The sequence below is a fragment of the Pollicipes pollicipes genome, unplaced genomic scaffold (genome assembly GCF_011947565.3).
Source record: "Pollicipes pollicipes isolate AB1234 unplaced genomic scaffold, Ppol_2.1 Scaffold_4881;HRSCAF=5763_pilon_pilon_pilon, whole genome shotgun sequence".
Lineage (NCBI taxonomy): Eukaryota > Metazoa > Arthropoda > Thecostraca > Pollicipedomorpha > Pollicipedidae > Pollicipes > Pollicipes pollicipes.
In genome coordinates this window covers 7,534,043-7,548,608 of record NW_023596576.1, presented here as the reverse complement: position 1 = coordinate 7,548,608, position 14,566 = coordinate 7,534,043, and the positions used below count along the sequence as shown (strand labels likewise).

Below are 14,566 nucleotides of genomic sequence, written 5' to 3'. Positions count from 1 at the left end.
CGGTGTGACTGGAACTGGTCGCGTTTGACATCGTCTGACAGACATTGCGTTAGACATTGACATTTGACATTTGACATCTCATACGCGTTCAGGGTCATTGATGGTTTTACATCGGTGTTTCCGTCGCTGACGAAACGTGCTAGACAAAAGACGGTTTATTGGCGACATAAAACACATATCACAATATGACTTCCGCAGAACATAATAATCATCGCATAAAAAATACAAGGATCAAACTACGACAATCGTAATGTCTGGATTTACCCTCATGGAAGAAACGAAAGCAGGTGACGTAAACAAAACATGGGTTGTACACGCTGTCTAACCGGCAGCAACGAAAGCAGGACCCACATTCGGATAAGAAGCACAATGATCACCTCGGATGCAAGCTGATACAGTCGAGAGATATCATTTTAATAGAATGTGCAAAATCAACGATAGCTTCGTGACAAGCAACCCTGATTGCATGGCAGGCGGATATACGACAGAGAGCGAATTTAGCCTCTCGCATGATGACCTCTGACACGACAGAGGCAACAGGTTCGTCCGCTCTTCCCGCATAACGACTCTGCCGGGAAGCTACAGGGGTTCTACAAGTCGACACATGCTCTCCCACTATACACATAAGTCATCAAGTTCTCCACGCACATCTGCCATCGTTCGCTCTGACTTCCCCCAGCCCACTTCCGTCCGACAGCATTGCCCGAGCCGTGGCAGGCCCGAGCCAGCATGGTCAGCAGCCATCGCACCGCCCGGCCAGAGCCAGCGCTGGGCCGCTGCGGCGAGGATACTGACCACTCAGTCGAGTCTCCGTCCTCCCACCCCCGACGCACTCCGCCGCACGTGAGGACGCGGTGAAGGTCGACACTCCGCCACAATGGCCGCCGTGAGCATGCTCGCCGCGGCCCTCCCCGCGACCTTCCCATTGTCCGGGCGGTTGTCTTCGTCCCTGGCTAGCGGATTCTCTGGGACGGCCAGGCAGTGATCCTCCTGAGTCCGGTGGTTGAAACATCAGAGCCGGATGCTGGCTCCTGGGTCGAGCGTGTTCGCAGTACCCGCACTGTGTCAGCCAGATCGATCGACGCGTCCAGCAACGAGCCAGACAAATGAGACATTTCATGTGTTACCGCGGTCAGTGGTCGGAGCGCCTAAGCGATCTCGCGTGTCGTCAGAGAGAGGACCGATGTACGCCGTGAGGAGTCCGGAGCCGTGCTCAGTACACGTACTGCGTCAGGAAGAGGACCGATGTACCGCCGTGATGAGTCCGGAGCCGTGCGCAGTACTCGTTCTGCGTCAGGGAGAGGACCGATGTACCGCCGCGAGGAGTCCGAAGCGGTGCTCAGTACTCGTACTGCGTCAGGTAGGTGGAGGAGAGGACCGATGTACCGTTGTGAGGAGTCCGGAGCCGTGCTCAGTACTCGTACTGCGTCAGGTAGGCGGAGGAGAGGACCCATGTACCGTTGTGAGGAGTCCGGAGCCGCGCTCAGTACTCGTACTGCGTCAGGTAGGCGGAGGAGAGGACCCATGTACCGTTGTGAGGAGTCCGGAGCCGTGCTCAGTACTCGTACTGCGTCAGGTAGGTGGAGGAGAGGACCCATGTACCGTTGTGAGGAGTCCGGAGCCGTGCTCAGTACTCGTACTGCGTCAGGTAGGTGGAGGAGAGGACCGATGTACCGTTGTGAGGAGTCCGGAGCCGTGCTCAGTACTCGTACTGCGTCAGGTAGGTGGAGGAGAGGACCCATGTACCGTTGTGAGGAGTCCGGAGCCGTGCTCAGTACTCGTACTGCGTCAGGTAGGTGGAGGAGAGGACCCATGTACCGTTGTGAGGAGTCCGGAGCCGTGCTCAGTACTCGTACTGCGTCAGGTAGGTGGAGGAGAGGACCGATGTACCGTTGTGAGGAGTCCGGAGCCGTGCTCAGTACTCGTACTGCGTCAGGTAGGTGGAGGAGAGGACCGATGTACCGTTGTGAGGAGTCCGGAGCCGTGCTCAGTACTCGTACTGCGTCAGGTAGGTGGAGGACAGGACCGATGTACCGTTGTGAGGAGTCCGGAGCCGCGCTCAGTACTCGTACTGCGTCAGGTAGGTGGAGGAGAGGACTGATGTACCGTTGTGAGGAGTCCGAAGCGGTGCTCAGTACTCGTACTGCGTCAGGTAGGCGGACCGGCGCTTGATCAGGGAGAGGTCACAGCTGCGCCGGTTCTGCAGCTTGTTGTCTTGGCGCGGCTGAGGTGCGCGCTCTGGGGACAGGAGAGCACGTCGTGACAATCTACACCGGGTGCTGGTGTAAGTCATGGGGTGTTTTTGTGTTTTTGGGGCACAGCTAATATTTATCACGCGATGTCTATCCAAGTCGCTTGCACGCCACAAAAATGGAAACACAAATATCGGCGCTGCGGTCACGGGTTACCTGAGTCTGGTGCCGTGAGTAATTCCATAGGACCCACGGCATAACATAACAACACAATCACAGTTAGGCATGAATCTGGTCATGAAACTGGACGCACGCCAAACTGCACGTGCTTCGCCCGACAACGAGACCCCCTCCGCCGCTGTGTCAGGAGCGCGGTCAAAGCCGTGGTCACTGACCCTTGCGCCGGAGCACGACCTCGGTGGGGTCAGAGGGCGTCTCGCAGAGGATGCTGTGTGGCCGGATCTGGTCGCCGTGCACGCCAGCCGGTGCGCGGCCGCGGCCACGGCGCCGAACAGAGCTGGTCCGCAGCACGACCGGCGCGCCACCTGCACCGAACTGCGGGCTGCCGGTGGCGCCGCCGGCGGCAGCGCGGCGCAGCACCACCTCGGCTCCCTCCGTGCTGCTCATCGACGACTTGGACGGCGTTGTGGACGGCGAGTGGCCTGGGTAGGGGGGGGGGGGGTTGAGGTCAGACGACCGTAGCGCGTGGTCTCGCGTCGGGGAATGTGGGATTGATAAGCAGATGACGAGGTGAATCTTAGCGCCACATTTTAAGTGCCAGGGTACACAAAATTCCATCCCCGCAATGACAATGATCTTTTCGAAGGCTTCTGGAGAGAATCGGTGCTCGCAGTTTCATGGTGAGACTATTAAATGTACCAACACCGAAAGGTTGTTGACCCCGGGCTTAAGCAATACTGACGTTATCAAGAGCTCCAGTTTACTGACACAATGCCTTCTCAACGTACCAGCGGAGTCCAACGAGTCGTTGTGTCGTTTGTTGACGCCGTTTCGAAGCGTGACGTCATTCGTCGCTTTCTGTTTCGTATTGTAAATATCCATCTCCGGCCTCACTGAAAAAGACGTAAAATTCGGTCACGCACCACTCTGCATTTAAGCGGTGGCATCAATGACTGATGAAACTCAGCTGCTCAAAACAAGCGTAGCTCGCTTCGCACTGAATCGATCAGTAGCCTAGGCAACTGTAGAGTAAGTCTTTGCGTCTCCATATGGATGGCAGTTTCATACGTTGGTAGCTCGAATTCCATGCTAGTTAATATAAGCCGCAGCCTCGCTAGTACCATATTGAACCAAGGCACGAAAGCTATGAAATATTAGCGTTCCGATGAGCAGCCTATGCTACAGCTCCTTCTTTAGAATAAGACATACTCGGATACCTATTTTTGTCTCCGAATAGCCGGGAAAAATTTGTCGAATGCACGTCTTCTCCACCTATTGAACAACCTTGCTATTCAGCTAGTCTTTAATTTGGGGCGTACGGTAATCCGCTTATTGGCTGAGCGTTTGCAAACGGCCTCACTCAGACAGGATTGTACCTGAGGCTCCTTTGACCCAATTTTTCACTCAGACGCCGCATTTGAGCCGCCCGCGCTGATTTCACTCTGCAGGCTCCTCAAGCCTAACACATAATTCGCCGACTCAGCCTGACCGGCCTGAGCCGCTTCTGGCTGACGTACTCCACTGCTCTGGCATGTCAAATCCTCCAGTTCGCTAGCTTAACCAAGCGCCGACTGAACCCCTCCGCCTGGCGCACCGCACTGCTCCGACGCCACCCACCCCTTCTCCCCTGCTTTACTTATCCGTTCGCCAACTCACTCGACTGTCGGTTGAGCCGCTTCTGGCTGGCGTAGTGCAGCTGGCGTCGCAGCACGAGGCCGGCGTCCATCTCGCTCTTTTGGCGGCGCATGAGGCGGCCGGCCGAGCCGCCGCCGCCCCACACCTCGCGCTCCACGCGCTCGCAGAGCCGGTCGATGGCCGGGCTCGAGTCGCTGAGCGAAGAGCGCAGCGCGCGCGGCGTGCCAGAGCCAGAGCTGAGCGTCGACAGGTTGCTGCTGGACATGCGCAGCACGCGCCGGCGTTCCTTGCTGCCCTCGGTGGCCTTCTTCAGTACCTGCGGGTGGGGGGGGGGGGGGGGGGGGGGCCGTCAGCGGTGGCGAGGCCACACTGGGGCGCGGCTGGGCAGGGTCGGGCGCGAGGTGGGGGACATGGTGGTAGGTGTCGGTCAGGAGACAGATCGACCAGCTAAGTGTCTGCTAGGGAATGCGACTGGAGTCGGAGGCTGAGGGAACAGGGGTGACGGAAGCACAGAGCATGTGACAACGCTGGGAGTGATAGGGGCACATGACCAGTTTTTAGAATGAAGCGTTGGATGCAGAACGAACTTGGCACGAAAGTTTGCAAACGAACGAAAGCGGAACGCATACAGAGCCCATTGTCTGGAAATTTGACTGGCTTTGCCTTCATGGCGGCGTCATCACCATGGCGCTGGAGGGAATATTTGCCGTTCATCATATCCTAACGGCCTGAAAACCAAATATACGGAGATGCATAAAGATACGTAAGAACAATAAACTTCGCAGAGACTTGTGCCGTCGTTTAGCGTGTTATTATGTCGCGCAGATGTTCCTGTCGTGAGCGGCTGTTATCCGGCGAACACCGACGAGACCCGGCTGGTGCTCGGCGAACACCGACGGGACCCGGCTGGTGCTCGGTACCGGTCGCAGGCCGAGCACGCCAGAGGACCGGTGTCGGACCGTGAGGAGCGCACGTGCAGCTCGCGGGCCGGCGCTCGGCGCAGCGGCTGCAGGTCAGCTGCGGCCAGCTGACCGCGCGTCACGTTCGCCGCCGTTCCATCGGTCTCGCCGCATGTAGGTCGTCACGGCTACGTGCGTGAAGGGAGGCGGGGGCAGGGGGGGGGGGCGCACACGAGCGGGCCCGCCCTCTTCCGCCGCCCGCCCGCGGTTGACCCTGGCGTGGGCGGGGCAGCCTTCACGCCCTAGGCCACGCCCGGTGGCGTGCTGCTCTCCGACGGACCCCAGCGCCTGGGCCGCCGGCTTCCTGGCGGCACGCGGCACATGCCATCTCTGATCCCCATCGGCGGCACTCGCGCCGATTGAAGCCCGGACGGCAGCGGTCCAGGCGCCCCCGGACACGCCGTAATAAGCGCGCGATTAGGCGATGTGAGCCATCCCAGATGACGGCGAGAACCCCGCCCGATCATCGCGCGGACGGCGGCAGATTATCGCGTCGACAGCGGCAACAACTGACGCGACTATCGCCGGCAGCGTAATTGGCCAGCGTATTTGAATAATGGGACGCGGGCAGCGCCATGGCCCTGCCGCCACGATTAGCCGGGCTCATTGCACACCCCTCGGTCTCGACACGGTGCGGCGGGTTCATTACTCGGCCGGCGCAGTTCGCCCTCTCGCCGCGCGCAACAAGTGGCGCCACCTCCGCGCCGGGGCCGGCGAGTTGGGACCGATCTGGCCGGGCGATTACAATCGCGAGCGCCTGTGAATGGGGGCGGCGCGGGCGACGAAAAGGACTCCGTCCTGGGCGTCGCGGGTCGCACCTGTCCTCCGTCGGCGCGACACGGCCGCCTAATGGCCGCTTTGATGCAGCTCTGTTGACCGAGGCGGCCAGCCGCGGCGATAGTGGATCGCGGGCCAGCCACGCGGGGCGCAGAATGCAATCTCAGCCCGCATCGATGCCGCTGAATGGTGCCGCCCCTCCACGCGCGATAAAACAGCGGCCCTGCCGTCCAGCGGGCGCTGGGTTACGGCCAGCACGTCCCGTCCGTATCGAGCCGGCGGGGCGAAGGCGGGGCGACGGCGGGTCGGCGGGCTCGCGCCGAACCGTCGCGACCGGGCGGCGGCCCGGCGGGACCCCCGTCCAAACCCAATTCGCCGCGTCGGACAGCGCCGGACGCGGCGATAAGGTCGGGATTCCCGCCGCGGAGGCCGGGCGGATGCCCCTCCGACAGGCACCGGCAGACGAATGTCGATTGTCAACCCGGCGACCCTGCAGGCGGCGATGGGGCGCGGCGAAGGGTCAATCAGGCGCGGCCGGCCGGCGCCGCCCAGCTGCAGGCTGGCCGCCGCCGAGCCTTCCGACTGGTGGCGGCCTGCAACAGCCGCTGCAGCGTCCCCGCCACGCGGGATGCTCGCCGGCGCGGCGTATGCAAATGCAGCGCAGAGACGCGACATGTGGAGACCGAGAGGCGGGGAAATATAACAGGAGGAATAAATAAGCAGCAGCAGGGACAGAGCGCGGAGGGCGACGACAGCTGGTGAGCGCCTCTCCGGCTACCAGCCGCCAGCCAGCCGATCGGAGACAGTTTTATTGATCTGGCCCTTGGCGCCGATTTCCAATGCACCACGCTAAATGAAATACACGTGGATCCATAATCGTTGAACGGGACCCAGCGGTTCCGTTGTAACTGAGGCGTTACGGTGACAGCTGTTCTGCGTAGGTCTTCTGGTTTCTCGGTGGGCGAGCATGAGACGACCGCACGGAAACTGTGTTCATAGAAATGACGCAAAATGGATGAAGGAAAATAGAGAGGGATGCAGGGAAAGACAAACTACATATTGAAGGAGACAACGAGACCAGCTGAACGAACGAGCATGGCATTAAGGAAACAATAGAGCGAGGGAGTGATGGAGAGGCGGCACGGCGTAGCGGTAGGCTAAAAGTGACATAAAAAGCGATCAGAAAGCAACAGAACAAACGAGGACGCGAACTATGCCACAGGGCGAAGGAAGAGCAATACGAATGCGAAGAGCAGTCGTGCGCGGGAGAGTGGGATATGCACACACCAGCGGGGAGCAGCGGCGCCAACGAGCCGGGGGTGATCAGAGGCGGCCGCGCACTGGATGTGACCGCGGCCGCAGCGGAAGGTGGCGGAAGCCTCTGCGGCGGCGGGGCGCCGGCCCGCCGCCGTCGGGGGCCGGCGGTGATCGGAACCGGCGGTCTGTGGCCGGCCCGGAAGCGCCTCCGTCGGCGGGCCAACCGCCCCGCCGACAGCTGACCGCTGCGGGCGGCGCTGCCCAGGGGCGCCGCCAGTCACCGCCCAGGGGAAGCGGGGAAGCCACGAGACACGAGGTCCGCAGGGGCGGCCATGACTGTGCCGCTCTCAGTTCTCATGTGCCTAGGACTAGCTTGTGTTTTTTGTTAGCGGAAACACCGGCATCGGCGAGCAAACGTCGCGGACGGGCCCGTCCAGAACTTCCGTGCATTTGTCATTGGTCGAAATCCGCCAACTCCACGGCGTCTCACTACGCGGCTGTTTGGATCGCCCCACTGCTGTCATATGCCACGTAAATCATCACGCCCTCGGCCGCCCGTGCACGCCTGTGCCCCCGCCCCCCTCACTTGTCACACAAACGGCACGGCTCATGATCAGGGGAGCGGACCGTGAGACGGGCGCCAGGCCGGCCGCCGGCGGAGGAGGCCGCCGCCCGGCCGGCACCCGACGCGGAGGAGGCGGCGCCGGCGCACCAGCTGGCGAGTGACGACGGTCAGCTGCAGAGCCGCATCCGGCGGTCACCGGTCGGATGTGACTGTACGGCGCAGGAATTCGGAAAGGGGAGGGGACGCGACTCATGGCTCCGAGATGAAGACGGAGGTCCTGGTGTTGACGATCGCTTTTTGGATGACTCAGGGCGCATCATTGGTGTGTTAGAGTATAGACAAACGGCGGGAGGTAGCCAGTCGCTGCAACTTGTTAGGTTTGTCGTCCTTTTTAAGAACTCAACAGCGCGAAAAACTAGTTTTCGTATGCAGTTCCCAGCGTTATGTTAAGCGCATATTTCAAACATGCCAGAACACCCACAAAACCAGTCTTAAGAATTCCTTTCCCACCGCCAGCTTCATGTAACCTCACAAATGCGCTTTGAGCAAAGCCCCCCCATGTTATCGGCCAATCGCAAACAGAAGGCCGAGCGTGCGCAATCCTTTCAGTCCGCTGCGTACCGAGTCCTTTGTCCCGGATCGACTCCAGAGCGATCACCGTGCCCGGTGGGGGCATCATCTGATGGATGGCAGCTAACATGTGCCGACCAGGCAGCGCCGATCGCTTCCGAGCGATTGCCTCCACAGCGGCGACGGGACGGGCTGCGCTGTACGTCCCATTCGGCCGGTCACGCGCGATCCCATCAGAGCGCCGCCGTCCACCCGCCAGCGCTGGCCAGTGACCACGCACGCCTCTCCCTCCGGTAGGCCCCGCAGACGGCAGGCAAAGGCGGGCGCGCGCGCGCCGCCACGTGCGTGTGAGTGCGTGTGTTCGAAGCACACGGCTCGCGCTCATGGGAACCGCCGGCGGCAAGGGCCGTTCGGCGTGAGACGTCCGAAATGGCAGCGTTCGGTCCCGCGCCCCTCCCCCCGCACCAAGGCGTTTGCGAATTGGGTCAGTGTTATGTCTAGCAAGCTTCCTAGCCGAGACGTTATTGTGAAGGATCGCGTGGACGGGATGCCGCGAGACCTGGTCTTCATTTATCAGGGAATGAGCTGGAGCAGGTTCGAGGCGTCGAATGAGAACTTCCTGAGACTGATAGCGTTTATACGGAGAAGCCAAGCTTCGGAGACGGATGCCATGAGCCAGGTGGATAGCAGCGTGATCGTTTACACGGGACCAAAATAAATTAGCGGGTGTAATCCCCTCCGCGGCGCCGCCGACCGGCGCCGCCGGTCCCAAACTGGCCCGGCGGTGCGCTTTCCCGCCGATGCCAAGATAACACCAGCCCGACCAAAACAAGGGATGGGGCGCCCAGGTACGGACCGAATGAATGATGACGTAGCTGGATGCGTGGGAGGCCTGTCACCCGTCGGCACGGCTGAGTTCACACTCTGGAGAGAGGCCGCCAGAGCGGTGGCAGGCTTCCCGGAGCTGGGAAGGTTCGGTTCAGTTCAGTTCAGTTCAGTTCAGTTCAGTTCAGTTCAGTTCAGTTCAGTTCCGTCCAGTTTCGTCCAGCTCAGTTTAGTTTAGTTTAGTTTAGTTAAGTTAAGTTTAGTTTAGTTTAGTTTAGTTTAGTTTAGTTTAGTTTAGTTTAGTTTAGTTCGGTTCAGTTCAGTTTAGCCCAAATCAGCTAAACTCCGCTCAGCTCAGTTGTGAGAGGTGCGCGGCGGTAAGTCAGCCTGAAGCGATTGCCGTGTTTGTTTTCCACGTGCCCGCGAGACATCACACTTCTGCACGTGCAGCTATATCACGGGAGAGGTCAAAGGACTGGTCCTGCGGGAGCTGAACGCCACGCCGCCCTCACGGATCCCCCGAGGGGGTCCTGCAGACACGCCGGTCGACGACGCGCTCGAGAGACACCGCTGACAGGAAGCGCCGCCGCAGCGTCTGCTCACGCACCGGCCACGGAGGCCGCGCGGCTGGCCGGCCGGACGGATGGACATCAGATAACGCCCCGGCCGCAGGAAGAGCCGATCGCCGCGGCGGCCAGTGCGCACGCAGATGGGCAACACCGGCTCCTGCGGCGTACCATCGAGTCCCGTCCTTCCATGGTCGGGGCTGCGACGCGGACAGTGGCGCGGCAGCACAAGCCGTCGTCTAGTTTCCTCAGGTCGGTTGAGAGTCGGCGGGGTCGGGAGGAGGACGGCAACGACGGCAGCGCCGCCTGGCGTCGACCTCCACGAGCCGCCGCCCGAGCCCAGCACCGGCAGGTGTAATGACACGTTCACAATGCCGGTGTTGGGAAGAAGACGGATGGCCGTCTGCCCGGCATGAACGGAGCGCACGCGAGAGCGGGCCGTTAATAGAGCTCCTGGGACGTCGGGAGACGCCTTGGCAGCGCCGGGACGGCCCGGCGCGGCCTGTCCTGCTCCGGGCCGGGGGCGGCACACCCGCTGCTAGCCAGTGGCAGTGAAGCCAGCGGGGGTGCAGAGGTTTCGGATTAGCACAGGAAACCCCAACGAGAACCCTTGAAACCGATATCTGGCGATAACAGTGGGCACTGTCAGGAGACACGTGAGTAAAGCGCCAGGAGACAGGAGCAGCCGACCCACAGTTCAACCACGCAAAGAGCTTGACACGGTGGATGTGCGCCGCAGCATTTCGGGTCGAACAGAGGTCAGGCAAGATACCCTTAGCAGTGACCGAGAAGTCTGTTGGTGCACATACGGTCCACGTGAAAGGTCCTTATGGACAGCGCAATGAATTTATGAGGGGGGGGGGGGGCGGTGGAGACACCATCAGCCGAGCAGTCATGCCGGGGCGGCTTGGGTCGAGAGCAGCGCCTGACCGACGGCCGCTGGCAGCCAGAGCAGCTGTGAGCCCGCGATGGAAAGTTGACGGGTCAAGTGAGGCCAGACGCCCTCCGTCAGTGGCGAAGTTCAGGGTCCATTACCAGAGAGGTCGCTGGCTCGGCATCGGCTGTTCGTGGAGTGGTCCGTAAATGTGAGTAGAGTAAGTAAAGTCGTCAGAGTGGTCAATTAAGTCTGGCAGTCGAGAGGACACGAGGTGTAGGCCAAAATTCATATGAAGAGAGGCATTTACAATGTCAGCATTTGCGTAGATGTCTTTCACATGATTTGCAAACACGGTATGATCTCTAGAACTGTGTCACTCAGTCAGCCTTCGACTTGTTTGTCCTCGCTCAACAAAAGGATGGCGCATTCCTGAACAGCCGTCTTCGGCTCGCCAAGGACCTTCGCGCGTCTCGGCCACTGTTTAGAACCGGCCGGTTCGTCGTTGAGAAACGGGCTCGTGAAGCTAAACTGATGACGGCGTCATTAATAAAGATGGAAGCCACAACCCTTGGCGGCCGGCCCGGTACGTCACGGCGCCATCAAAATCGGGGCCTTTCACTCGCGTCTAGCGGCCGCGTTAGCGATTCCGCCGAAGCGATCCGTTTCAGCAGAAGCCACGGACCGCCATCAGAAAGTCGGACACTCTGGTGACGAATCCCCCTCACTTGGTGTGCGTGGCTCGAGTCCGATTTCCACAGAGGTGGAGTGCGGTGTGGGCGGCATTGCGCGCCGGAAGCGAGCCGGCGATTCCGAGATAGGGCGGCCGGCGACCGGCGAGGCCGTCCGAGGAAACACCACGGAGCTCGGAAGTCCATGACGGCGCTCGGAAGCCCATGACGCCGGCGCGGAACACACCGGAAGCGGGCGAACCGGCAGGAACACGCGAAAAACCGAGGGAAGCCGACTGAAAACTGACGAAAACCGACGGAGGCTGATGCGGGGATGGCCCGGAAGTCGAACTGACCCAGGGGGGGGGGGGGTCAGCCAACCAAGCGGCTCCGTCCATTATCGGGCCGAACATAGAGGGATCATGGATCGACGGTCTGAGCCCGAGGAGTCCGACAATTCATCAGCCGGCGTGACATCGGGGTCAGACGTCAACAAAGTAGCGGAAATTTCTCACGAGGTACCAGCCTAAAGAAGCCCCGGCGCACTCCAGGCATCGCCCCTCCCGCCGCATTTACATGGCTGATTGAGCGGGCGTTTCGCCGAGCTCACCTTGTACCAATGGTCGAGGACGTCCTGCGTCGACCTGATGAGCAGGCGTCCCTCCTTGGGGTCGATGATGGCGACGGTGGCCATGCCACGCAACCGGTCCCACTCCACACCGCAGAGCGAGGCCAGGGGCAGCTGCCGGAGGGCACGACAGGTTACGGGCCAGGTCACCAGGGTCACCGGCGCGATCGGCCGGGCTCGGAGCACAAGCTCAGGTGCGCGCCGGGTCGGCAAGGTCAGAGGATCGCGGCTGGAAGCCGGTAGCAGGAGGTAAGTGGTAGCTACTCATCGGTTCAGAGGTCGGAGGGGATGATCCTGTAATCACGGGGTGTTGGCGAAAGTGCCGCACCGAATGGGCGAAATTGCCAGCCAACCCGGGACTGTCAGGCACCTTCGGCGGTTCGGAACAAACCGCGATATACCGTAATTGAATAGCCAGGGGGTTTTGTGAGTCGGGGACCGCAGTGAATGGCCGCAGTGGTGTTGGATTAAGTCGTAACTCTTGCAAACCCGATAGCGTTGATCACGTGCATCATTGTGACCGTTTCAAGAAACGCGGTCTTGCTCTGTTCGATTACTATCGCGCTCTCACCACCAGTGTAACACCACCAGACCAGGTGCGTGGCCTTGTGTGCGCAAAGTGTGCTAACCACTCGACAGTTAGCTAATCCGCCCGCAAAAACCGGCTCTGTGCAAAAACCGAGACGACATCCAACGGCGGGGCAGACAGCGCTGCTGAGTCAGACAGCCAGCTCACTGATCTCCGTGGACCCGCTGGAGCGATCGTCGACGATTGCAATCATTCCGCGGTGCCCTTGGCGGGTAGAGCAACAGAGACGCAGACGTTATCGGCTTCACTATCCTCCGGCTCATACCCAAGCACCAGCAGAGCATACTTATCGCGCACTTTTTCAAGCGTGTTCCTCACCTTAAACAGAAACGCTCCCATGTCAGAGTACTGGCTCTTGGCTTTTTTGAAGCAGGAGAGGTAATCCTTGGTGAGGATGAAGTACCGCTCCTTCCAGTTCCAGCGGCTCAGCAGCGTGTCCTTGCAGTACCAGATCACCCCTTTCTTCAGCGTGCAGGCGTCCTCGCCACCACCCTCCCTCACGCTCGGCGACATCTGGAAGGGGAGAGAAAATAAGCAGCCGTCACAGACTGGCACGGACGCGGGTCCATGTAATTACCTTCCAAGCTCTAATCGGTTTCGCACGCGGTGGTCGCAGAAGCGTGTCAAGCTGCCCGAAAGTGTGATTGCGTGAGAGAAACCGTAAACAAGTGGTAAACTTGTTGTAACTAACCACCGTCAGGACCGAGCCGGCGAGGAAGTCAGAACAACATCCCACGAGAAGTGGCGGGCTTCGACAGCAGCGGGCTGGCGGACTTCAACAGGCGCCGGCGACTCGCAAGACAGTTCCGCGAAGGCACTTGGCGGCCGTCGGGGAGGAAGTAAACGAATCATCTCTTCCGGATGAGTGGCGTCATGCAGCGGCTGAGCCCGGCCGAGCGCGGCAGCTGGCGGGACGGCAGCAGGGCGGACTGACGCCACCGACCTCGCCTCGCCGACGCAAGCGCTGCAGACTCCAGAGAGCGCACATCACACCGGCCATCGTCCGCGCGCACACGCCGCGCGGCCGGCGCAGTGCGCACGCCGGCGGCCATCACTGCCGCTACATTATTGATGACGCGCGTTCGCCCGGTGTCGGCCACACCGGGCAGCAGTGGGTCCACCACCGTGGCCTGCGGGCGCCAGACGGGCCACCGGCCGGGCGCAGCCGCGCTCTGTCGCCGGAGATACCATCTCCCTCGGACGAACAGGACGTGGTCGTCCGCTCGAGACGAGGCGGGAGCCGGTTCCTCTGTCCCCTCCACTGCCTGGTCACGACGCAACGTTCCGAGATAGCACGCGCTGAGCGTAAGAGCCACCTTTCAGTCCGGCGCCAGCCCGTCGCGCGCTGGCCGGGCGCGAGCGCACCGAAGGCCAGCAGCGTGTTCAAACGCGCGGACGACGCTCTGCTTCACTGAGGGGTGTGTTTGGATGTGCGGGTGGACCATGCGTCCAGTGAGTTGGTACCGAACAAGGAGGTCCTCGGCGCAAGACATGGGTGAACCAAAGGCGCGGCGATGACACAAATGGACGCCTTGGTTCTCCGGGAGCCGGAGTCGGATGATAATGGTAAGATGACAGGACTCCGGTCAAATGACACAGAGATGGTCACAGGTCCAACGCGAGCGATCCAAGAAGAGGGAGGACTGCAGCAGAGGCATGTCGGGACCGGCAGGGGTGAGGAGCATCGGGAGGTCACGAGGAGCGGTAAGTCAGGAGCAGCGGCAGGCCAGCACAGCCGGCGATGAGAGACAGCGCCGCGGCGCGCGGCCGTGCGGCGGGCCTACCGACGGCTGGAGCGAGAGGGAACGCGGCTGTCGGCCGCCTCGGCGCCGGCAGAGCAGGGCGCGACGCAGCCGGCGCACCGCAAGCGCCAGCCGCAGCACCTGCAACAGCGTCATGGCCTGGCCTGCCCGGAAAAGGTGCCGTCCCTCCGGGGAGAAGCAACGGGCCGCAGGCCGCCGACAGGGACGGGTGGCACTCAGCGGGCCAGATCAGGGTCGGGGAAGGTAGGTGTCATTATCCGGGCCGCATGCCGCCGACAGGGACGGGTGGCACTCAGCGGGCCAGATCAGGGTCGGGGAAGGTAGGTGTCATTATCCGGGCCGCATGCCGCCGACAGGGACGGGTGGCACTCAGCGGGCCAGATCAGGGTCGGGGAAGGTAGGTGTCAGTATGCGCAGCGTCAGGGAGATTGGGGAGGCAGCCAGCGGGCGAACAGAGCACCAGGCAGGCAGACCCTGGCGGACAGACTTGGCGGACTCAGCTCCTTTCTGAGACG

General features: G+C 61.3%; 1 protein-coding gene across 1 annotated transcript in view; it reads right to left on the bottom strand.

Moving 5' to 3' along the window:
* Positions 1-2,131: 2,131 nt before the first annotated feature.
* Positions 2,132-14,566, bottom strand: part of LOC119099719 (uncharacterized) — a 44,772-nt gene continuing 32,337 nt past the window's right edge. The window contains exons 3-8 of the mRNA XM_037222782.1: positions 12,607-12,801; positions 11,682-11,813; positions 4,029-4,323; positions 3,161-3,265; positions 2,588-2,854; positions 2,132-2,238 (exon numbers count right to left, since the gene is read on the bottom strand). Of these exons, the coding sequence (XP_037078677.1) occupies positions 2,132-2,238; positions 2,588-2,854; positions 3,161-3,265; positions 4,029-4,323; positions 11,682-11,813; positions 12,607-12,801 (1,101 nt within the window). The remainder of the gene's footprint in view (positions 2,239-2,587; positions 2,855-3,160; positions 3,266-4,028; positions 4,324-11,681; positions 11,814-12,606; positions 12,802-14,566) is intronic.